Below are 24735 nucleotides of genomic sequence, written 5' to 3'. Positions count from 1 at the left end.
GAAGAGAGGGGCTCAAAACAGCCAATCCCCCTTTTGTCCTCATCTCTCACTCTTAACAAGAGTTAAGAAGAGTCCTACATATATGAAACTTATCTTTCCAACAAAACTCCGGTGCTTTAAAATAAAAATTCCAATGTAAAAGCGCCAGTGGAGGCACCAATGGAAGCTCCTCCTCATACCTTTGCTTCCACAGGTCATTGTCTGATGAGAGAGACCTTAGCTCAGAAGAAACACAACCAACCATGGCGACATCATTAGCACTTGGAAGGAATTCCAATATTTTTCAGTTTGAGCTCAGCTGGAAGGCACATGAAGTATGGCGGAGGTTTAAGTCAAATTTTCTCACATAGATCGGTTAAAAGAGGCAATGCAAGTTCATCTTTTACAATTCTCCAAAATTCGAGAACTTTACTTTCATGAAAAGATTTAGAAGAACCATTTGTCATCGATTTACACACAAACTCTAACGATGGAACAAAGCAAAATTTATCCAAACACAACCTGAATGCAGGGTTCTTGCCTACACATCCAATCACATTCACTAACTTTCCCCAAGTTTGAAACCTGAATTCAACTGTTTCCAACACTTCACCGCCAACAGCTATAATCATTCTTATTGAACTTGTTTATGTAAACCCTAACTTTGTCATACACGTATACAAAAGCTGACACCAACTCATTTTTTACGAGTAGTGCATGTAATGAATGTTGCTTATGCTGTTCCTAACAAAATTTTACAAAATTAAAATCTAATTTGTAAAATTTGATTAGGGTTTACATTTTACAAATCATATTTCAATTTTACAAAAGTTATTATCTTATAGATTCAACAACAAACCATAAAAAGATAACAAAGAAGAAGAGAGGGGCTCAAAACAGCCAATCCCCCTTTTGTCCTCATCTCTCACTCTTAACAAGAGTTAAGAAGAGTCCTACACATATGAAACTTATCTTTCCAACAAAACTCCGGTGCTTCAAAATAAATATCCCACTGTAAAAGCGCATATGAAGACAGTAATGCAAGCTCCTCCTCGTACTTTGGCTTCCACATGTCATCGTATGATGACAGATACATCAGCTCAGAAGAAACACAACCAACCATTCCGAAATCATTAGCACTTGGAAGGAATTCCAATATTTTCAGTTTGAGTTCGGCTGGAAGGCGCATGAAGCATGGCGGAGGTATAAGTCCAGTTTTCTCACATAGATCTGTTAAAAGAGGCAATGCAAGTTTATCTTTTACAATTCTCCAAAATTCGAGAACTTTACTTTCATGGAAAGATTTAGAAGAACCATTTGTCATCGACTTACACACAAACTCTAAGGATGGAACAAAACAAAATTTATCCAAACACAACCTGAATGGAGGGTTCTTGCTTAGAGACCCAATCACATTCATGAACTTTCCCCAAGTTTGAAACCTGAATTCAACTGTTTCCAACACTTCACTGCCAACACCTATAAGATCAGGAACAGTATATCGCCAATGTCCAGATCTCGGCGTCCCACCTTCTGGAAGATGAAATTTGTCTATCTTCCTCTTCTTTTTTTTTGGCTGGGTATCTATCTTCCTCTGTGACAAACGATCAACACAAACGAACCCGAACTCCAAAAGGACTGCATGAACAGCAATGATGAGAAGAGTGCGACCTTTGACGGCATTGCCGTTACCATTACCTACCATATCCTTAAAAACGTTCTTAAGAAAAGTACATATTTCAGTCCTCTCCATCTTTTTTAAGAAGATTAAAAAGTATAACAAACTAACAAAGAAGGTGACTCGAGCAGTAATATGTGTCGTCTATTTATAAGTTTCACGAAAATCTCTTGCCGAACAGAGTTTGGATTACGAGTTCTACTCGGTTTCATAACTCCCTTGGACTCCGTGTCCTACGCGGCATCCAATTCCTATTTTCGCCCGGCCCATGTATAGAAATTTGAAGACTAACCGATGGGCTTGCAACTTTTAATGGTTCGAGGCCAGGAGTCATTTTAGTTTTTACAGACGAAAGAGATTGCAGTAAAGATGATATGAAGCGATTTCTTTCACTCCCTTCGCTTTGGGGCACTTTCTTTGCCTTTACTGAATACAACAAGAAGATTTACTACAACCCAAAACTTCCCCAAAGCACAAAGCACAACATGTACACTTTCATATATACACACATACACTCTTTAACTATCTATTTCTATGTTTTGATTAAAGAATGACTGTGTTTTGTAGGGAAATGAAGAGTTGTTAGTAGTGATAGGAGGTGGAGCAGCTGGAGTGTATGGAGCAATAAGAGCTAAAACAGTTGCACCTCATTTGAGTGTTCTTGTTATTGAGAAAGGGAAGTTTTTGTCCAAGGTAAACTATTTATTCACATTTTGTAAAGTACCCTTTTCTTCTAATGGAAAAATTATTATAAATATGTCAAGTTTTGTACAGTTTTATGCAACGAACTTGGCATCTGCATGAGGTTATGACTTGGGCTGTGAGATTAATATTTGTACCCGTTAGTTGAAATGGCGAAAACATTGCAAATGTAGTATCTTTGTGGAGTTATGATTTGAGACTTGGGGAACTGAGAGTGTGATAGATACCCACTCTTGGAAGAGCTTTAAAAGTTAATAGTTTAGTAGTAATAAACATTACAGATTTGGCATCTTGAAGGTGTTACAACTCAACAGTTGGGAGTAAGACCCACTCTTTGGCGGAATCATTTTTAGTATTTTCTCTGATTGTTCTCATTTTTAATTTTGATATGACTGCTAGGTTAAAATTTCTGGAGGTGGCCGATGCAATGTGACCAACGGGCATTATATGGAAGAAACGGTGAGGAATATCTGATTTTCAATTGCCTTTTTTCCAGAGGAAATGCAGTGTAGGAACTAGAGTTAGTCTGTCTGAGTTATAAACATTTTGTGTGAGTCTGTCAATTTGTGTCTGAAATTATGAACACTGGTAGATGCTTTCCATAGTTAGACTGCATATGAGGAAAATTGTATGCTTTTGCTGAATCTTAAATTAATTTATATTTTCTGTTAACACGGCGACACAGTTGTGTTAATACTCTATGCTAAGCTGTTCAGACTATTATGAAAATAAAATAATCGAAATATGAAGAGTCGATGTTACCTAGTATTAAAAATAGTCGCAAATGCAATTTAATTTGATTCTGATTATTGTACACACAACCACAGGAGAGAGATGTTGAACTAGTTTGTACATAAAAAACAGAACAATTGGATTGTACACAAAGCCGATTCTTCTCGGCATATTTGATTCTCAACTTGTCTATCTTGATAGTTACTCATACTTTAGCACATTATGCTATTAAAACAAGGTTATGGCGTTATGCATTATATTTTACTAGTGTGTTGATATTTTCATTGCACTAGAGTGTTTATATCGATTGGTCCAATGTAAGAGTTTTATAAACTAAAAAGTTGACTATTGACTTGAAATGTTATATCCATGATTAATGTAGGTCCTGGCAGACAATTACCCTCAGGGTTATAAGGAATTGCGAGGATCGTTCTTTAGTATGCATGGCCCAATGGATACAATGTCTTGGTTTTCTGATCATGAGGTGCCACTCAAGGTTGATTTTTGATTTCCATGCTTATCTTGTCCTGTTTTTTTTTTCTTCGATGGTTTAGATAATGATCAGTCATGATTGTCATTCTCTCTTCAGACTGAGGACGATGGAAGAGTATTTCCTGTAAGCAACAGTTTGTCTTCTATAATTGACTGTCTTATGCTTGAAGCAAAGAGTTCAGGAGGTACACTTTTCAACATAAAGAATCATGTCTATTTGAACACCTAATGCTAATTAATTTTTAATGATGAATACCAGTGGTTAAACTCTTGGATTACCTTTCTGAGAATAGTGTGTTTTCTAGTATTTTTCTGAGTCGTAGCAGTATTAAATTTCATGACTATATATGTATCACCTCTTTTACTTTTTCTATGATGAAATGCGGTTTTATTGAAATATTGCAATTTAAGTTCAAACCTACAAAGGCAAGGAAATGTGATTTATTCACAATATTTATTAACAGCAAGCATCTCTATAACATCTTGGATGTTGGGGTGAGAGGCAGATGTGAGCACCAAATCAACAATATAAGAACTTGAATTCTTATATACAATGTAGCCCTCTATGCATCAGGACCAGCCATTTCAAGTTAAAAACTGAGCTTCTTCCTAATCGCATCTACATAAATAGCAAAGGTTTTCCCACTTCTCTGAATTCACTAGCATGATTCATGATTCAGAATGATTGGTTGATTATACTTTTCCTGTTGGTGTATGTTGTTTTATTGATTTGGATTTTCATTTTTTATACCAAAATCTGCCATCACAACAAGAATAGCCCAGTAATCATCCATCTCTTTTTCCCAAAAACGGAGTATGTAGTAATCTACAAAAGGTGTATTTTGGTTCTAAATTATAAAGAAAGTACACATGATAATCTTAGATGGTACTCCATTATGAGTTAATTGGACTAGCCTGTTTTATGTTTTTTTTCTTTCTCACCATCGATTTTTATGCTATTGTAGTGTAGGATATTTCATCCTATTGTATCATTGTTTAGATATATATCAATAAAACAGTATTTTACTAATCAAAATATAAATTAAAATGATAATCATGTACTATGTACTTATTGGGTGGGAAAGTCTGTGTGACATGTTCCTCTTTAATGAAGCCCTGTTGGACACGTGGTTGTGGAGATTTGGTGAGGAGTTCCAGAGTTTGTGAAGGATTGATTGTCTCTCGCTTGGGCCATTTTGGGTGTGAAAGTTGGTCTGTCTCCAGTCCTTTTGCGTGTGGGGTTTGGAAAGACATTCATAGAGTTCTCCCTCTTTTCTTGAGAGAGGTTCAGTACAAACTTGGGAGTGGTGATAGGATTCTTTTCTGGGAGGACAGATGGTTAAATGGTGACTCCCTTGCTACTTGTTTCCCTTTGTTGTTCTGCATGTCTGGCTTCAAAGGTAAACCCATCATGGATTGCATGGTTAGGAATGAGGATTGTGTATCTTGGTATGCGCAGAGCTTTGAATGACTGGGAAGTTAGCATTTTAGCTCCCTTTATGGCTAGGCTTGATTAGTTACCTATTGTTGTCGTAATTTGGATAAGAGAGTATGGTTCTCTGGTAAGAAAGGTGTTTTGTCTGCCAGGTCTTTGTTATTTCTTGGACGACAACTAAGTGAACTGGCTGACTGGTGGGTTAGTAGTCTGGTGTAGGATTTGTGTTGGGGTTTTGTAAATTGGTTTTGCATAGCAACTGCTTTTGTGTCTTGTTGCTTGCAGCCTCTTGTCTTCTGTTTTGTTTAGTTTTCTTTGTTATTAATCTTAATAATGATAATTTCCTCTCTTTTTTCCTTTCTTTTGTAATCAGTAATTAGGGTGTAATAGGGATGATCGGGTGGGGTTTTGTTCTTGAAAAATTAGCTAGTGGCTAATGATTCAAGTGTTAATGTAATCTTCTTTTATTACATTAATGTTTTATCTTTTGCATATCGTCTTTTTCATTGAGTAATGAGTACTAGTTCTGTCTGCATACTCCCCAGTCTTGTTCTCCTGTTTGTTTCTTCTTTGCTCCTTTCATATGGGGAACCAAAGTTCCCTCCAGGATTTCTTTTTTTGTGTGGTCTGCCTCTTTGGAGTGTATTCTTACCACTGACCATGTTAGAAGCGCGAGAAAGTTATTGTTGACTACTGTTAGTTGTTTAGGAGGGCTGGAGAATCTGTGCATCATGTCTTGTTGGGGTGTCCTTTGTGTTGGGAGTATTGGTGGATTTTTTTCTTAGAGTCTCATGTTTCTTGGGTGTGTCGTGATCGGGGGATTTATCTGTTTCAGAGTTTGGTCTTCGCTTTTTCACCTCATCTGGTAATTAGCTTTGGAGTTTGTTACTATAAACTATCTTGTGGGGTATGTGGATCGAGAGGTATAGGCGACATTGTGAAGGACAGAGGTATAGGCGACATTGTGAAGGACAGCATCTAAGGAGGTGGTCACTTTATTTCCTTTTCCAATGGTTTAAGTTCTTGAAGGCGTTTAGGAGCGTTCAGTTTGAGTTTTCGTGGCAAGATGGCAATGCCTCATGTTTTGAAGAGTCTCAAGGCACCCCTTTTGAGCATTTTGTGTGTAAATGGGAGCCATTCATGTTCAGATCTTGAGTTTTGGGAGGAGCGACCTTTCTTTGTTTTTGTTTTTCCTTTTCTTGATGGTATGGTAGGTTTGGAGGCGTGTCCCCTATGGAATGTTCCTTTCTGTTTTTTAGTCATCACTTATGTTTCTTGTATGTGTAGGATATCTCGTCCTCTGTGTATTTTTTTCATTATATATATACTGATTTTACCGATAAATGACAAAAAATGTCTCCTGTTTTCAGATTTGGGATGACTTGTTGGTTGTTGTGTAGTTTTGGTTGGTTCTTTATGTTTTCTTCCTCTTGTATTTGTAGGCTTTCTCTGCCTACTTGAATTAATCGATGAATACAACTTTTACCAACCAAAGAAAAATGTGTATCTACTTATTAAAGAGTGAGATAGAATCACATAACTCATATTCATTGTTGTCGAAAAGCATAGGGCGTTTGGTTATTTGTAATTCCGTATATTTGGCATATTTGGCATTCGTAATTCCATATATTTGGCATATTACATGATAACGTTGGTTTCAATTCACATGTATGAGTATTTATACATCACATGGGTTCACATTTTCAAGTATGTATAACTACAAAGATGCAACAAATTTCCTTCCTACTTGAAAGTTGAGTTTTATGATATTTTAGGGGCTGAATATAATTCCTGCACCCATTTTAATTTCTTCATTTTCTTAAAATGAAGTATGGCTTGTAATTATATATCATCTTCTCATATTTATCTAGATTGTTATTATGAATTTGTGATTTGATCATTTGGTTAAATGGGAAAGGCTTTGTCTCCAAATAGAAGGGGGGATTCGGGTGTAAAAATATATTGCTAATGAATATAGCATTGATGGCAAAATGGTTGTGGAGATATGAGGAAAATGATAACTTTAGGCGGAAGGTTGTGGTAGCAAAGTATGGAGAGGGGTGTAATAGGTTTCTTGCGAAGGAACCTAGAAACCCGTAGAAACCCATATGGGATGACACTTTGGAGGGGCATTGTTAGCGGGTGGGATGATGTTGCCAAAGGTGTAAAAATTTAAACTCGGTACCGGCGACTCTATTTCCTTTTGGGAGGATATGTAGGTGGGGGATATGCCACTTAAGGTGAAGTTTAGTGATATGTATATGTTGGCTTCTAATAAAAAGGCACAGATTTCGGATTATATCAAGAGAGGGAGTCAAGGGGTGGTATGGAATGTCGCATTAAAGAGGGGGTTAAATGATTTGGAGATTGAAAGCTATGGATCTCTTATGTTGACTATCCATCAAGAAGGGGTCTTTCAAAGGAGGTCGATAGAAGGAGATGAGTTTGGAAAAGCAATGAGGTGTTTTAGGTACAATTGTTTTGTCAAGTCTTGGCTAAGGAACACTCCTTAGTAACTTTACAAGGTGCGGAGATCATTCAAGATTTTCCGTACAAGAAGATTTGGGTGGCTTTGGTTCCAATTGAAGTTGCTTTCTTTTGTTGGCTTGTCTACTTGGGGGGATCAAGACCATTGATATCACAAACACAAGGGGCATGGAACTTCGGAATGTGTGTTCTTTATATAAACAAGTGGAAGAAAATGTGGACCACCTACTTATCACTTGTCCCTCTTGCATGCAATTTGGGAGGTGTTCTTCTCCTTAATTAGCAAAGCATGGATTAGACCAGTTAATATTAGAGAAACCTTACGTATCAAGTTAGCCCTACCACTCTCTAATAAGGCGAGGTTTGATAGCGGATCATCTTCCAAGAGCTAGTATTTGGATTTTGTGGAAGGAGAGAAATGCTAGGATCTTTGATATACAAGAACAAGATCTCGTCAAGGTCGCAGAGGAGATCAAAGAGGAACTATTCGATGGGGAATGTGCTAATCCTATCTTCAAAGGGTTTATGTATCAAGATTTCATGTGTAATTTGGGATATGCTAGTAAGTTAATTGGAATTGTAATTGGGAAAGGATCTAGCCTATTGTGTGGGATAGCTAGTTTGTTGTTTTTGTGTTGAAGACTACACCACTAGGGTTTCTCTATCATGGGGAAAGTTGGTTTAAGTTGGGTTTTCTCTATTGTGGCTTTTTCAGTATGTAACTTTATACATATATTGTGCTTTTTGATCTATTAAGCGCTGGTTTTTCAAGACCGATTTAGCACAATCCGGGCTAATTCTCGATCCCACTCATACCTGGTTATTTCTTGCTAATCGTATAACTCAAGTAGCACGCCTTTTAATCTGCGCTTAAACTGCACAGCCGATCTACTTTTTCTTTGTTCTTAATGAAATTCTTATTTCACCATTCAAAAAATAAAAAATACAATAAAAAATAAAAAATAATAATCTATCAATGCCAAGGAGACCTACAAGGTCCTCATAGGGAATCTTGTCTTCACTCAATAAATTACTATGTTATTTAGTCCATATACCTTTCCTGTTGAAATTCCTTCAATGTGCTGGTGTGTTAAACAACATAAGCTAAATTGTAGATTCTTCATATAGTTTCACTGCAGACGGGAAAAGTTGTCACTAATGTATCTACTACCAACAGCGGGAAATTTCTTATCAAAATTGAGAAGCGCACGATTGACCTGGTTGAAAATGTTGAAGCAAATTATGTATTGGTTGCCAGTGGAAGTAACCGACAGGTTGGAAAACTCGTCTAGTATGCCTTTTCCCTGATACTGTGGAGGTTGGAGTGCTAGAATTTTGTATTCACTGTGACGATTCTTTTAATGTCAATTACTTTTTGGAGTAATGTTCTATTCGTGGATATTATTATGATGACAGGGCCATATTCTCGCAATGCAACTAGGTCATTCAGTCATAGATCCTATGCCAAGCTTGTTCACTTTCAAGATTGAGGACAAGCATCTAGCAGAATTATCTGGGGTACTTCTTTCCAAGATTCATTAAAACTTTCGATGTAAATTTCTCCTTTTTTAAAAAAAAAAATATTTTTGAAGATTGGTTATCATATATTTGATATTTCTTTCCACGATCAAGTTTTTACAAGGTTCACTAATTATAGATGAGGAAAGGTAACGTGATGTGATACCCCATAGTTTTAGGTCCACACTCGCACTCCGGGTTGGAAGTTGTCCTTCATCCTGGGTTTAAACTTGTAATCACTTACTAGAGTCGAAGCTTTTTGAGGAATGTCCCACCCCCGTAGCCACAGTGCGCTTTGGGTAGCTAAGTGGGAACAGTATTGACATGTGGCTTTGTGGGTTGTTACAAATTTGGTACTGAGCCGAGGACGGATGGCAGATACTAAGCTGTCATGGATCCTGGATTTATTATAATGTGTCGAAGCATATTGAAGAAAATCCTACGCCCATACTCATAATGGAGCTTGAGCCTTTAGTGGCCAAGTAGGGACAAGATTAACACGTGGCTTTAGACTGTAGTGGGTCGTTACACATAAATATGAGTAGCCGTATAATTATTACAAATCACTAATGAAGAGCTGATTCTACTTCATTTGCCCGTTATCCAATAAGGACATAATTTTACTGTATTACAAATGAGTCTGTCAGATGCATTTAAGTTGAATTATGGGTGATGTTTGTATATACTAAGAATTTCATGCTATGTAATACTAGTAATTACCATAATGCCCATTTAATTGTTTCCTATGCCCAGATTACATTTCCAAAGGTTAAAGCAAAATTGAACGTAGAGAATGTCCGAAGGAGTATTCCAGAGTTTACGCAGGTATGCTTTTATGTCAGATATTTTACTTGTAATAGAGAATGTACAACTTGTGACCACTGACAAATACTCTCGGGGTTTTAGGTTGGGCCCATGTTGGTCACCCACTGGGGACTTAGTGGGCCAGTGATCCTCCGATTATCTGCATGGGGAGCACGTGTTTTATTCACTTCAAATTACCAAGGCAAGAATTTTATTTATTCTTCTTGTTTTGATGTGTTAATACTGTCTTAACTTGATAAGCCTTTAAATGCAGGAACACTCTTGGTAGATTTCTTACCCGATCTTCACATTGAAGATGGCAAGTCCATGCTTCTTCAACACAAGGATCAATTTGTGGTATAACTCTGTTCTCAAATTTTACAATGGTTTTATGCATGTACATTTTCCTTGGTATAGGTCAAATTTAGTGTTAGGATTTCTGTCTCCATTGTGGATAAGGATTGTGTCTAGATACATCAGCCAACACAATACTGGACGTAAAACCCAAAATGGCTAACCACATGCTGATCCAACAACACTTGTAGGGAATCACTGAAAAGAGACCAAACATTGTAAAAGTTCATGCATGAAAGGAACAAGAATTGAGTAGATGTTTCAGTAAGTTATTTAGGTCACCTAAGAAGATGCTCAAAAAGCCAAAAAAGCCGATACCCTTACAAGGCCGTCTCCAAGTAGAATTACGCCTTGACTAATTGAGAAAGAAGGTCATATCATCCCAACTCACATAGTACTCATTAGTCTAGGCTCCCTCTATTAACTTTTTTGTCGTGGTTTTAATGTTTTTTGCATTGTATTAGTTAAATTGGAAAGTTGTTACATTAAGCAAAGCAGGAAAGAGATATTGGCTATATAGCTAGAAGGTTAAGAGGAATAAAATACAGGTCTGCCGGTTAACTATGTTATTTATAAATGGATTTAACTGTAATTCACTTGGGGTTTTTGTTTTCCATTTTTAAATCAATCAGTTGCCGTTCTTGGATCTTGTATCATCCTGCTTTTGGAAATTTTAATGCACACTCCACTTTGAATCTTATTCTGTTCTACCACTCACGCTTCTATGGTTACATTTGTTTAGAGAACTTGATGGCACAAGGGATTGGTTAATTGTTATACAGTTAAGTTAATCCCATTGCGATCTGGATTGATCATTCTACGTTTTCTGCAGAAACAAAAAGTGCTCAACACATGTCCACCTAAATTTGGTCTGGTGAAGAGATTTTGGAAATATGTTTTGGAGCAAGAGGTATCACTTGGTCTTAGAAAACTCACATGAGTTCGGTGAAAAATAAGTTTTTATGGTCAGGATATAACTTATCTCACGATTATTATACAGGGTATAGATGGAGATACATTGTGGGCATCCATTCCAAAGAACTCCCTTATTTCTGTTTCTTCTTTGCTGAAGCAGTGTTCATTCAGAATAACAGGGAAGGTAGCTTTTGTATTTGCTTTTTACCTCCTTTGCTCCTTGCCATGTACTCTGAAATATTTATACTTGGTTTACATTGAAGGGTCAATTTAAAGATGAATTTGTTACTGCTGGAGGTGTTCCACTGAGTGAGGTTGGTATACTTTCCTATGCATATCTATCTCTTTTGGCTCACCTTTTCTTTTTTCTTCCCGCTTTATCTTTCTTTTATGATTTTATTTACTTCTTATGTGTGTGAAGATCTCGCTGAATACCATGGAAAGCAAGATACAACCACGTCTATTCTTTGCAGGAGAGGTTGGTTATCATTCCGCGTTGTGGCTTCAGTAGCCTTCCTTGTAACTTTTTTCCTTGAAACTATTAAACGACTATAAATGACACCAAAGTTGTATTCTTTGTAGGTACTCAATGTTGATGGAATAACCGGTGGGTTCAACTTTCAGGTAAGAAATGAAAGGAACTCTATTGATACTCGGAACGGCTTTGAACTCTGTTAACTTGGTACCGCTAGTAATCCCGAAAAATATCTACTCCGATCAAATTTATGAAATCTTTCAGTTTTCCTGCATTTGTACTTCGTTCACTTTCTGGGCGTGCCTTCTCCGAAAATGGGTTTCCATTCCTTGCACTAAATGGCATTGATAGACTTTTCCTATTTGGGTTATAGTTGCCATCATGGGACCTTTCCATATCCTTGTTAACTTCCAATCCTGACGATGTAACTGTTTTTCACAACCACTTCTTCGTTAAATATGCTACCTAGTTGATTCTCACTAGAGAATCACACTTTTAAATTATAGAAATTATTTTAATTTAGTACTTAATTTATATGCAGAATGCTTGGTCAGGTGAATACATTGCTGGATCAAGCATTGGAGCACTAGCTACTTCTCGCAAGGACGAAAGTGTATGATGCAGGTAAAAATGGAATGTACCATTTTTGCATAGGGAAAGATGCCAGTATGAGAAAATTTTGGTGGGTACTGAACTACTGGTGCATGATCCATGAAGTGGCGAACACCTTCGTTGCAACTGATTGCAAAGTGCAAAAAGCAAGTGTGGAAAATGTGGAGTGCAAGCATGTGGTCTCTTTGCAGATTTATGAAATTGTGCAAAAGAAAAAAATAAATAAAAAAGGAAATCATCTCTCTTTGTATACACATTCGCTTTCTGAAGGACATAATCTGGGGAAAAAAAACAGAGAAGATATTCCATTATCAAATTAACCTATGGGCGGTATTAAGTAGCAGACTTCTCGTTTTCAGGCTTGAAATTTAGAGAAGGTTTAGTTAACTCACTGGATTTATCTTGCGTTAGAATTCAGTGTATAATACCTATGATATATGCAGTCATTTTTTTTTGTCTTTTGGAATGGTAATCAGAAGAAAAATGACAAAGATCTACATTGTGCAACTCAAGATCAAACAAACCCAAAACTTTTTTTTTTTTTTTTTTTTTTTTTTCGATATTAACAAACCCAAACTAAAATCAACCAGAAATAAAAGAAGTTATATAGTCTTCCTATTTGTTTTTTTGGGTTAAGTTATAAGAGGGTCTTATAAGACCATGTGTTATAAGAGGGTCTTATAAGATGGTCTTATAAAGTGGTTTGTTTTTCATTTTAAGTTCCTCTTATAAGCACTTGTAAAAATAGAGAAAACAAATACATAACATCTTATAGATGGTTATTTGACAAATATAACCCTACTTTACATCACATTTAACATGAATAGATTAATTTGAAACAAAGATATAGTTTGATTTTCGATTTCAAATCAATTTTGATAATTATAATATCGATTTTAGGAAACTACTTTAATTGGCAGTGGTGGTAGTGGTCTTAATAAAGACGCCGGGTGGTAGTGGAAGTGATGATATTGGTCTTAATAACACCGGGGTGGTAGTGGTAGTAGTAGTAGTAGAAAGTGGTAGATATCTTAATAGCACGGTGGTGGTGGTGGTGGTGATAGTCTTAATAGTACGGTGGTAGTGGTGGTGATGGTAGTGGTAGTGGAGGTGATGATATTGGTCTTAATAGCACGATGGTAGTAATGGTGGTGGTGGTGGTTTTAATAGCACGGTGGTGGTGGTGGTGATAGTCTAGTACGGTGATAGTGGTGGTGGAGGTGATGATGGTGGTGGTGGTAATGATGGTGGTGGTAGTGGCGGCAGTGGTGGTGGTGGTGGTGGTGGTAGTGGCAGCAGTGGTGGTGGTGGTTTTAATAGTTTGGTGGTGGTGGTGGTGGTAGCCGGTGGTGGATAGAGCAATGGAGTTATTTGGAGAAGAAGATAATGAAAAGGAAAGAAGAGATAAATGAGATTAGAGGTATATGGACGGGGGTGTTTGAGTCATTTTTCAAGTTATAAGACTTATAGAATTGAAGTAGATCTAATTTTGGTACTTATAGAATTGAAGCCTCTTATAAGACATTTATAGTAGAATGCCTCTTATAAGAGGCAAAAAACAAACCAAAAAAATGTCAAAAATCACTGGGCCACATCTTATAAGAGGCAAGAATTAGAACATAAAACATTGAACTTAATTTTCGTTTAACCAGTATAACACAGCTTGTACTCTTGAGTCATGAAATATATAATTATAAAAGATTGCATTTAATATCCATTTTAACTAGTATAACATATTGTTTTACCTAGGACAATGTAGTAGTTCACGAAATATAACTAATTTCTGTAATAGTTTGAGCAGTTCAACGAAATTCCTTTTGTGTGTGTGTGTGTGTGTGTGTGTCTGTGTGGGGGGGGGGGAGAACATGTTCAGATGAGTATGTTAAAGCTGAGGTCTCATCCTTTTTGGAACCTTACCTATGTTACATGGCCACGCCATGTTTTTTAAAATAATCTGTGTGGGATAAGTATCGACATGTCCGCGTCGGACACATATTGTATGTGACTATGAAGCACCGATACATCCCTAATGGTCTGATACGTGTCCGACACGGATACGACCCGATACGCGATTTGGAGTATCCGATTTTATAATTAATTTTTTAATTTCTGACACGCGGGGGACACACGGGGACAGTAATCTCATACATACAAGAAATTTTTTTGGAACTTCAACAAAAAAACCAAGTGAAATAAAATTCAAGTTAAGAAGAGATGCAAGAGAAGAAAGATGAAGTGAATTCAAGTTATACATATAAGTTGTTGCTTAATGTGTTTGATTTGGTCATTTTATGAAGTAGAATTGCCATTTTAATTTGAATTTGGTGAAAAATGCTCAATTATATATATATATATATATATATATATATTATTCAAACGTGTCTATGACGTATCCGTGTCCTATATTTTTGAAAAATGCCATGTCCGCGTATCCGTGTCGCATATCGGTATCCGTGCTTCCTAGGTATGTGATATGCCTCAGTTTTTTATATTTTGCCGTGTTAGACACTTCTTATCCGTGTCGGATACAAACACACGTATCCGTGTCAATGTCTTCCTTCCATGATTTGCTTATCCAAACTATGTAACACAAAAATATCATTTGAGGGCCCACATGTTTGGGCGCATTCAAGTACTTTAACTTATACCGTCTCATAGTATAATAGTACATTCAGTAATTGCTTCTTTTTCCATAAATATTTCAATCGATATTTTAATTTCTATGGCCCAAACTTACAAACTATATATATATATATATATATATATATATATATATATATATATATATATATATATATATATATATATATATATATAGGGTTAGGATACAGACCACAGTGTATCGTAGCCACATTGTGGACACAACCGATCCACACCTTTCATCTCCCCATCAACCCAACCGATCCTACGGACAACGTAAATTCCGAAATTTTGAAAACGAAATTTCGAGAAAAAAACCAAAATTTATGAAATTTTGAAAACAAAAATTTTGAAACCAAAATTTTGAAATGTTTACCTTCTTCTCCAAAAAAAAATCAATTGTGACAATCTCCTCCAATTTCATTGTGACAATCATTGTGACAATCAATTGTGATAAACAATCAAATAGGATTCAAATAAAAAATCGAATGTTTACCTTCTTCTCCAAAAAAACCAGTGTTTACGAATCAATCTCCAAAAAAAATCAGTGGACACAGCTACACTCTCCGAAAACAATTAAGGTTTGTGTTTACATTCTCTCTTTTAATCTTATCTCCAAAAACCTTAATTGTTTCAATCGAAAACAATGTGCTAATTAACCATTGTTGTGTTGAATTAAGGTGTTCATTGACGAATCAATCTTCGTTTCAAGCTTGGTTTAAGTCGGAGCAACCTTTATTTTCACAGGTTTGTTTCTTCCATTCAAACAAGATTTTGTTGTTCATAAATTGGGATTTTGCTTCTTTTTTATGGAACTAATTGGCGTTGCTATGGGTTTGTTTGATATTTGTTTGCTTTATAAACATTTAAGTGGGATTGAATTATTAATTGAAGATATTTTGTTTGTTTACTTGATTGGATTTATAAGAGATGAATGATTCAAAATAAATAAATCATTAAATCAAGCAATGAAGTTATGAACGGTGAACTCTGTCAGAGTTCGGTGAACTCTGTCAGAGTTCGGTGAACTCTATCAGAGTTTTGAACTCTTTCAGAGTTCAGAGTTTTGAACTCTGTCAGAGTTTTGAACTCTTTCAGAGTTTAGAGTTTTGAACTCTGTCAGAGTTCGGTGAACTCTTTCAGAGTTCAGAGTTTTGAACTCTTTCTGAGTTCAGAGTTTTGAACTCTGTCAGAGTTCGGTGAACTCTGTTAGAGTTTTGAACTCTTTCAGAGTTCGGAGTTTTGAACTCTGTTAGAGTTCGGTGAACTCTGTCAGAGTTCGGTGAACTCTATCAGAGTTTGAACTCTTTCGAGTTCGAGTTTTGAACTCGTCGAGTTTCGTGAACTCTTTCGAGTTGAGTTTTGAACTCTTTCGAAGTTCAGAGTTTTGAACTCGTCGAGTTCGTGAACTCTGTTAGTTTTGAACTCTTTCGAGTTCGAGTTTTGAACTCTGTTAGAGTTCGGTGAACTCTGCCGAGTTCGGTGAACTCGCCGAGTTCACCGAACTCCGAAAAGAGTTCAAAGTTTTGAACTCGTTATAAGAGATGAATGATTCAAAATAAATAAATCATTAAATCAAGCAATGAAGTTATGAACGGTGAACTCTATCAGAGTTTTGAACTCTGTTAGAGTTCGGTGAACTCTTCCAGAGTTCAGAGTTTTGAACTCTGTCAGAGTTCAAAGTTTTGAACTCTGTCAGAGTTCGGTGAACTCTTTCAGAGTTTTGAACTACTCTGTCAGAGTTTTGAACTCACGATGTTCGGGTTAAGTTAATGAATTGGCTCATTTGAAATGAAGTGAGTTAGGAGCCACCCTCGAAATATGTATACTTTTTCCTCTTTGTCTCCAAATGCGCCTTGAGAGCCTACAACAAGCTTTTAGATGCATCTGCATTGTGCAGTTAGGTTTTAAGTTGTTCTTGGATCTCTCAGTTTAGCCTGACTTTCTATATAAAATTGGAAAACTCAACTTTTTATTGGTTTGTTGGACAAGTGAAGTAGGGAAGAACTTACTTTTATGGTTGTGCATGGGCTTTCTTTTGTATTTAGTCGGATCGGGGACTTACGTGGAAATGTGTTTGAAGCTTGCGATGTTTTGGTTTTGAAAGACATTTGATTCTCTTGCAGAAACCAGAGGCCTCTCTTTATCTCTTTTCGTTTCATTTGCCATGAAAAGAGTGTGGAATACCCTCTTCTCTTTAGTTCACCTTAACAATCATTGTAAGAGATGGAATTTGTACAAAGTACCTACATATGACATCGATTGCATTGATTTTATCTTAAGTCTTCTAAGCCATATTTCCATGAGGCCTCCTCTAACACTAGGTTTAAAGCCCAAATGTTCACCAAACTCGTGTCAAAATACTTTCATGAGTCTTGACCCATTGGACTAGGGTAATAGACTTGACCCCTCGCTTGTGTAAAGGTTACCGCAGGGAAGATACTTTTATGTGGTTGGTTTTCCTTCTTTTGACTATGTACTTTTACTATAGGCTAATGGAAGCCTTTTACTGTGAAGTTTTACTTAGTACCTCGTACTTTACTTCTTTAAAGTCTATATGAAAAAAGGAGCTGTTGATACAAAATTGGGAAGTTGAAGTTAGAATATCTAATGTGAAGGCGTGAGGCTAATTCTTAAATACGTTTTAGAGATGAAGTTGCAAAGGAAAAGGTGATTTGGATAGTTATACAATCAGAGGTGTCCAAGAAGAGATATCTTCAGCTTCGGAGTGATGACAAAAATCAAATTTTGGATTTTTGCTAAGTAACATGGACACTTTGTATATGACATATGGCCACTTCCATAGTTATTTATCTGTAAGAGACACTTTTAAGGTCTTGAACCCAAGAGTTAGTTGTGTAACTAAAGAATAGAAATAGTTTTATTTTTAATTAGTCGCGGTCCTTGTGTCCTAGTTCAAATAGGTCGTAGTTTTCTTTTTATTGGTTTGTTAGACAAGTGTAGCTAAATGGATGTTTGTTTGTTTGGATTTTGTTATTCTTGTAGATGGAAAGAACTCGCGGCAATAGGTGTGGTGATAACACTCATTCATCAGAGAAATGTTGTTGGTTGTCTACGCCTTGTTGCATTCGAAAATGTCGTGGAAGTAGGATCCTGAAACAGTCGAGCCAAATCCAATCTCTTGGGAAAAAAATTTTGACCTGTCGCGCTTGCGGAGACTTCCAATGGTTGGAAGACGCGAGAGCATCGTCATTAGTACCTCTAGAGAATCTAGGATGCAGACAGTTGAATTGCGCGGGGTTCAGAAAGGTTAATACAACAATGAAGAAAACGGAAAATGAAGGCAGAAAATTCTTGAATTGCACCGAGTGTGGGAAGGATTTTGAATGGTTGGATACTTTGTTAGCTTGGTTAAGGAGCAACATTGAGTTGGCAGCGAGTTCAAGCTCTTCCACAGTCACCTCTTCCTCGTCTTCAAAAAAAGATAAAAAAGTCAAAATTACACTTGAAATTGACGACGATGGTTTGTCGAAAGAATTCGAGTTTCATTGTAAAATTAGATGAGTCGTGGGTTGATTTCAAGTTCTTTGTATTGCGCTTTTTGTGAACTTGTGGTGAATGTAATTATGCTGGTTAATTCATTTTGTGAACTTCTTTGGTTAATCCATTTTGCTTATCTTGGTAACAACTTGTGGTGAACTTGTGGTTATGACTCGATGTAACTATGACTCGGGTTATGAACTTGTGGTGAACTTGTGCTTATCTATCGTAACTATGACTCGATTTATTTGCTCTGAGAATCTTGTGTTGATGTAACAATGAATAAATTTGATTGGTAGTTTGTTCTAATAACAATGAATAAGTTTGATTGGTAGTTTGTTCTAATAGTTTCTGTCAGAAAATAAAAACTAAATAAAAGCTGTCACAGTTCCTACAACTTAAATAGTTTTGCTGTCATAAACATAAAGATAAACAAGTTCCTACAAGCTGTCAGAGAACAAGTACAAGCTGTCAGAGTATTGGTATTTCACAGAAACATACAAAAAAAACCGCAAGTAGAATAGAAAAAAGACAATGAGAACACCGACTGAAAAAAGCACAAGCTAACATAACATAACACAAGTCTGTACTAGTTTTACACTCCGACAACTTGCGCATTTTAGTTTGTCATTGCTCAAATCCCAAACGACATGGCCACACCGTTTGGGACTAAATCCAAACGGTATGATCACACCGTTCAAGAGGGAAAAACAGACCACCATTTTTATCAAGCTCAAATCCCAAACGGCATGGCCACACCGCTTGGGGACCTAGTGAAAAACGGTGTGGCCGCACCGCTCAAGAGAGGAAAAAAAACAGATCCACGCCAAATCCCAAAACGAAATTTCAGAAAAACAAAATTTTGCAAAGCAAAAAACACGAAATAAACAAAACATTACATCGAGAATTTCCTTATTTCTCTATTTCTCATTAATTTCTCTATTTTGAATTTCCTTATGCATTTTCTCGACTAGCCTTATTATACATTTACACTTGTGACTTGCTTAAATGGACAACAATTTGTTTGAGTTGTAGTTGCTACTATACTTTGTTCACAATGCCCTTGTTTCCACAATTTTGACATTTTTTGTTATCAGTAGATGGACGACTCAATATTGATTGATGAAGTCGGAGAGAAGGAAGAATACGGTTCAGTGAGCTAATGTTTCAATTTTATTTTCGATTTCTACCAACTAATTCAATACAGTATTATTGTAAAATCGTGTTAGTTTATTTGTTTTATTTTTGACGTGGACACATTTATTTGCAGTACATCGTCTTTCTTTTATGCACCTTCTCGCGGCACCTTCTGGCATTTTCTTCCTCTGTTCAACCTCCGTGAGTTTGAAGTGGAAGTGGAAATTGTGAAGCCACCATGTTTGGGAATGTGTTTTGAAACTCTTGAGGCAGCAAAAAAACAATTCTATATAGCTTACGGAAAATCGCTTGGATTTAGTCCAAGAATTCAAGCTCAAAAATCAGTTTCGCTCGGATGAAGTTAGTAGTTGTCAAATGACTTGCTCGCGATTTGGGGTTTATAGAGATCGAGGAGGCAAAAATAAGAATGTGGATGGAACCGAGAAAGAAGTGAGAAAAAGAAACACAAATACAGTTAAATGTGGGTGCCTTGCTTCAATGAGGGTGACAAAGCAAAATAGTGGAATCTGGAAAGTGATGAAATTTAGTAGCGAGCACAATCACAACCTGGTTAGTCCGGCAAAAAGAATGCGTATGCCTGTTAATAGAAATATGCCCTGCTGCAGCTAAGGTGTTGATTGACTCATTTCGCGATGGTGGTGTACCTGTGAATAAAGTTGTTGATATACTTGACGGAGTACAAATTGGTTTTGATGATAGGGATTGTTGGAACCATTTGGGCCCCTCAAAAGAATACAAGAAACCGGTGAGAGGTGATGCTACCGCGGTGCTTCATTTTTCAAGAAAAAAAAGTATAGAGGATCCTAATTTCTTTTATGCAATACTGAGATGGATCATGAAGCAAGGGCCATTAATTTTTTCCGGGTAGATGGTCGGTCGCATTATACCGCTTCAATATTTTGGTGACGTGGTTTTCTTTGATACCACATATCGGAAGAATGTATATGAAATGCCATTCGCCCCCATTTACATCGGAGTTAACCACCATATGCAATCAATCCAATTTGGTTGTGCACTACTTTTGGATGAAACAGAAGATTCTTTTCAGTGGGTTTTTGAGACTTGGCTTGGAGCTATGGGCGGACGTGCCCCATCTGCAATTATCACAGATCAAGATAGAGCTATGACTCTAGCTATTGGTACGGTATTCCCTAATACTTTACACAGATTCTGCCTATGGCATATTATGAAGAAGTTCCCTGAAAAACTTCCAAATTATTATTATCGGAAGTCAAAATTCAAAAAAGAATTCAAACACTGTATTCGGCAAATATTTATTCCTGATGTGTTTGAAAGGAGGTGGGCAGAATTGATGTCTAGTTTTAAGTTGGAGGAGAATGAATGGCTTCAAGAGATGTACAAGATTCGACACAAATGGGCTCCAGTTTATCACTTGATACTTTTATGCCTAAGACTTCGACTACCGGCGCTAAAAGCATGAATTACGTTTACAAGAACTTTTTCACATCTACGACAACTCTTAGAGAGTTTGTAGTGAAGAATGATAAGTGTTTGATGAGGATTGTTGAAAGAGAAAAAGAGGATTATATTATCAACACTTCGAATCGGATTATAGGCGTAATTCATTTCTCTTGAAGAGTCGCGACAAGTGTATACACAAGGAATGCTTATGATAGATTCAAGCAAGAATTCGAAAGTTAAATTTGGCCGAAAGTATGTCCCGCATGATGATGAAAAAGGTAATCGACGGACAACATGAACCTACACTTATAAGTCGCGAAGTTCACGGTGACGAAATGCGTGAATGGAAGGTGAAGTTCAACCCAGCGACAAAAGAAGGTAATTGTGAATGCAAAACTTTTGAATTTCTGGGGATACCTTGTGGACACCTCATAAAGGTATTTCAGAGTCGTGATATTGAGATTCCCGAGCTCTTTATTCTTAAGAGGTGGATGAAAGGGGCAAATAAGTATAGAGCTGAGTATGACCGTGGACCGTAAGTGGCCATGAGAACTCTGAGGTACTGAGAATTACTCGACTTCAAATGGTTGCTAATCAGTCGGTTTATGAAGCTGCGAAAACTGATTCAGCTTACCAATTAATGCTACAAAGACTGCAAGAACTGTCAGTGGAGCTCAAGAAACAGAAGGAAGTTGACCCTGGTGTTTTAGGTTGTTAATTCATGCACTATTGCCGATAGTTCAAAGATCGCCACTTGACCTATCCCAAGTTTTACTTTTGAATCCTAACATCTCTCAAACAAAAGGAAGAAAAAAAGTCGTGAAGATTTATAAGAAAACTAAGGACAGTGGTAGAATAAAAGGGGGTCTTGAACAAGCATGCGCAAAAGCCAAAGCAAAGACAGAGAGGAGATGTACATGTTGTAACAAAGTTGGTGTTAACCATGACAGCATTTAAATTGTCCTGAAAATCCAAACAAAAAGAAGGGCCCAAGTAAGTATAATATTGTTTCCTTAAGCTTAATTCGTAGTATCCTATCTTACACAATTGCCTTTAAAACTTAACGTTTTCCATTCTTTTTGATTTACAGTATTGGATGTAGAGTTAGAGGACAGAGACGACGATGATGAGGAGAACGAAGACGAGGATGGGGAGGAGAACGAAGACGAGGGCACAAATGATAACATTTCCCTTTATCCAGTTTTATCCTGCTCGTATGGAACCTAGCAAGGAGCGGTGGTGGGGCTGTTTGAGGACACGAATATCTACGCCATTCATGTCACCAACTTTATTTGGTGGGGTCTTTGTCGAGTTCGAATTGTGAAGAAGTTTTAGTGATTTGAGTTTTATTTGGGTTTTAGTTATTTGGGTGAATTGTCAGAGTTTTAGTTATCATAGTTTTAGTAAACTATTTATTCATTTTGGAACCAATCAGAAGTTTAGTAAATTATATGAACTTGATTATATGTCGAACTTGATTACCTTTTCGGAAGTTTTACATGTCGGGTTTGTGTAAATTATATGAACTTGAGTTTTAGTATAACAGTTGATTTAAACGTAATTATGCATGTAGTAATTATTGATGTGTACAGTGATTGACCGGACCGAGACAAAATTCGAGGCTAAAACGACTGGCTAGGTAGTCGTATTGCACACCAAAACGGTGTGGCCACACCATTTGACTAGGTCCCAAACGGTGTGGCCATGCCGTTTGGGATTTGAACTTGGATAAAATGGTGGTGTCTGTGTTTTTTGCCTCTTGAACGGTGTGACCACACCGTTTGGACTTACTCGACCGTTTGGGATTTGAACTGGGTAAAAAATGGTGTTGTCTGTTTGTCCTTAGTCCCAAACGGTGTGGCCACACCGTTTGGCCTTAGTACAAAACGATGTAGCCACACCGTTTGGCCTTAGTACAAAACGATGTGGCCACACCGTTTGTCCTTAGTCCCAAACGGTGTGGCCACACCGTTTGTCCTTAGTCCCAAACGGTGTGCCACACCGTTTGGGATTTGAACCGGGTTAAAAATGGTGTTGTCACGGTTGTCCTTAGTCCCAAAACGGTGTGGCCACACCGTTTGGCCTTTTAATCCCTTGGTGTGGCCACACCGTTTGTCCTTAGTCCCAAACGGTGTGGCCACACCGTTTGGGATTTGAACTGGGTTAAAAAATGGTGTTGTCTGGTTGTCCTTAGTCCCAAACGGTGTGGCCACACCGTTTGTCCTTAGTCCCAAACGGTGTGGCCACACCGTTTGGGATTTGAACTGGGTTAAAAAATGTTGTTGTCTGTTTGTCCTTAGTCCCAAACGGTGTGGCCACACCGTTTGGCCTTAGTACAAAACGATGTGGCCACACCGTTTGTCCTTAGTCCCAAACGGTGTGGCCACACCGTTTGGGATTTGAACTGGGTTAAAAATGTTGTTGTTGTCTGTTTGTCCTTAGTCCCAAATGGTGTGGCCACACCGTTTGGCCTTAAGTACAAAAAACGATGTGGCCACACCGTTTGTCCTAGTCCCAAACGGTGTGGCCACACCGTTTGTCATGAATCCCAAACGGTGTGGCCACACCGTTTGGGATTTGAACCCGGGTTAAAAATGTTGTTGTCTCTGTTTGTCCTTAGTCCCAAGCGGTGTGGCCACACCGTTTGGCCTTTTAGTACCAAAACGATGTGGCTACACCGCTTGTCCTTAGTCCCAACGGTGGCCACACCGTTTTTACCTTAGTCCCAAACGGTGTGGCCACACCGTTTGGCCTTAGTCCCAAACAGACTGAGTAAAAAATGGTGTTGTCTGTTTTGATGATTCGGTGTTTGAAAGAGGGAATGAAGAAATAGTTAGAAGAATCAGAAACGCTACAAGTGTCTGGAATTTTAAGTCGTCGAGCATTTCGTTTCAGTTTTTAGGAATCATCTCGAGTTTTATTACTTTTTTTGTGAAAACCATGGGGTTATAGTCTGGCCACTTTTCTAGCAAACGCAATGAAGCAGGATATTGTCGTGGGCTAAGCAATAAATTCAAATGAAGCAATGCGCGTTTATCTGAGGAGACCAACAAAATGAAATGAAAAAAATTATTAGATCAGGCTCGGGTCAAGTTTCAGGCCCCTTTGCAAGTCCATATACTTTCGTGCTATGATGAATCCATAGACTTATAGAGGCAATAATACACAACACAACATTTGCACATAACACAAACAAAAAAATAAAAGTGTAATCAATCAGGTCAGGCAAAAGAATAGTGTTTGTTTGTGTAATCAATCCTGACCACCTGAATAATAACCATACACCCTCTGAAAGTACTAATAAGTTTTCAAAATCTATGTTATCAAAATCTAAAATGTGAACAGATAAGTTCTTGTAAACATGTTTCGTGAACAGAATTTCGGGTTAACATGTTTGTTACGCATGCTAAAATACTTTGACATCCCAAAAAAATGACACTACAGTTCTCCAAGACTTAAAAGTCCGCAATCTCTCCAAAAAGTGGACATAACTTTCAAAGAATAAGCGGATATATAATAGACCACCGCTTTTATTGCCTAAAGAGAGGGCACTCTGAAGTCCGAACCCGTATCCTCACTTTCTTAACTTCAACTTCTTCAACATTCTTTGCGAACCATTATCGAACCCCGCACCAAGAGGAACACTACAAGTCTTATAAGGATGAACATTGTAAGGCAGATTACAAATGTTTCAGATAAAGCCAAATATAATTAACTATGCAATAGACCTTTTGCAATCATTAAAAGCGTAATATCTATTCTATTAAGGTCTCCAAATCCAAGATTCACCAGAATGCTTGATCCAAGAAGAGCCAACAAGCTTCTATTAAC

The 24735-nt window shown here is 37.3% G+C and overlaps 1 protein-coding gene, 1 long non-coding RNA gene and 1 pseudogene across 4 annotated transcripts; all 3 read left to right on the top strand.

Moving 5' to 3' along the window:
- The first annotated feature begins 296 nt into the window (after nt 1–296).
- On the top strand, nt 297–12644 carry LOC147502605 (uncharacterized). 3 transcript variants are annotated; one of them, XM_086607430.1, is made up of 16 exons: nt 297–1182; nt 2225–2350; nt 2759–2818; nt 3474–3587; nt 3681–3768; nt 8634–8779; nt 8922–9023; nt 9777–9848; nt 9930–10029; nt 10102–10184; nt 11014–11091; nt 11182–11280; nt 11360–11410; nt 11518–11574; nt 11679–11720; nt 12113–12644. In XM_086607430.1, the coding sequence occupies exons 1-16, from the start codon at nt 1174–1176 to the stop codon at nt 12188–12190; spliced, it is 1305 nt and encodes a 434-aa protein (XP_086463556.1). In that variant the 5' UTR covers nt 297–1173; the 3' UTR covers nt 12191–12644. The 3 variants fall into 3 exon arrangements, with proteins under 3 accessions (XP_086463556.1, XP_086463558.1, XP_086463557.1); XM_086607432.1 differs by having other exon boundaries at nt 298–2144; XM_086607431.1 differs by lacking the exon at nt 2759–2818 and having other exon boundaries at nt 1045–1182.
- A 2642-nt stretch (nt 12645–15286) lies between these two features.
- LOC147502604 (uncharacterized) lies at nt 15287–19480 on the top strand. The gene is made up of 3 exons (XR_015220085.1): nt 15287–15404; nt 15504–15570; nt 19425–19480. It is a non-coding gene; the product is annotated as an uncharacterized LOC147502604 (long non-coding RNA).
- An 870-nt stretch (nt 19481–20350) lies between these two features.
- Nucleotides 20351–20923, top strand: LOC147502603 (protein FAR1-RELATED SEQUENCE 5 pseudogene; annotated as a pseudogene).
- Nucleotides 20924–24735: the final 3812 nt, after the last annotated feature.

The sequence above is a fragment of the Coptis chinensis genome, chromosome 4 (assembly GCF_015680905.1).
Source record: "Coptis chinensis isolate HL-2020 chromosome 4, ASM1568090v1, whole genome shotgun sequence".
In the NCBI taxonomy this organism is placed as follows: domain Eukaryota; kingdom Viridiplantae; phylum Streptophyta; class Magnoliopsida; order Ranunculales; family Ranunculaceae; genus Coptis; species Coptis chinensis.
This window is presented reverse-complemented; position numbering and strand designations above follow the sequence as displayed.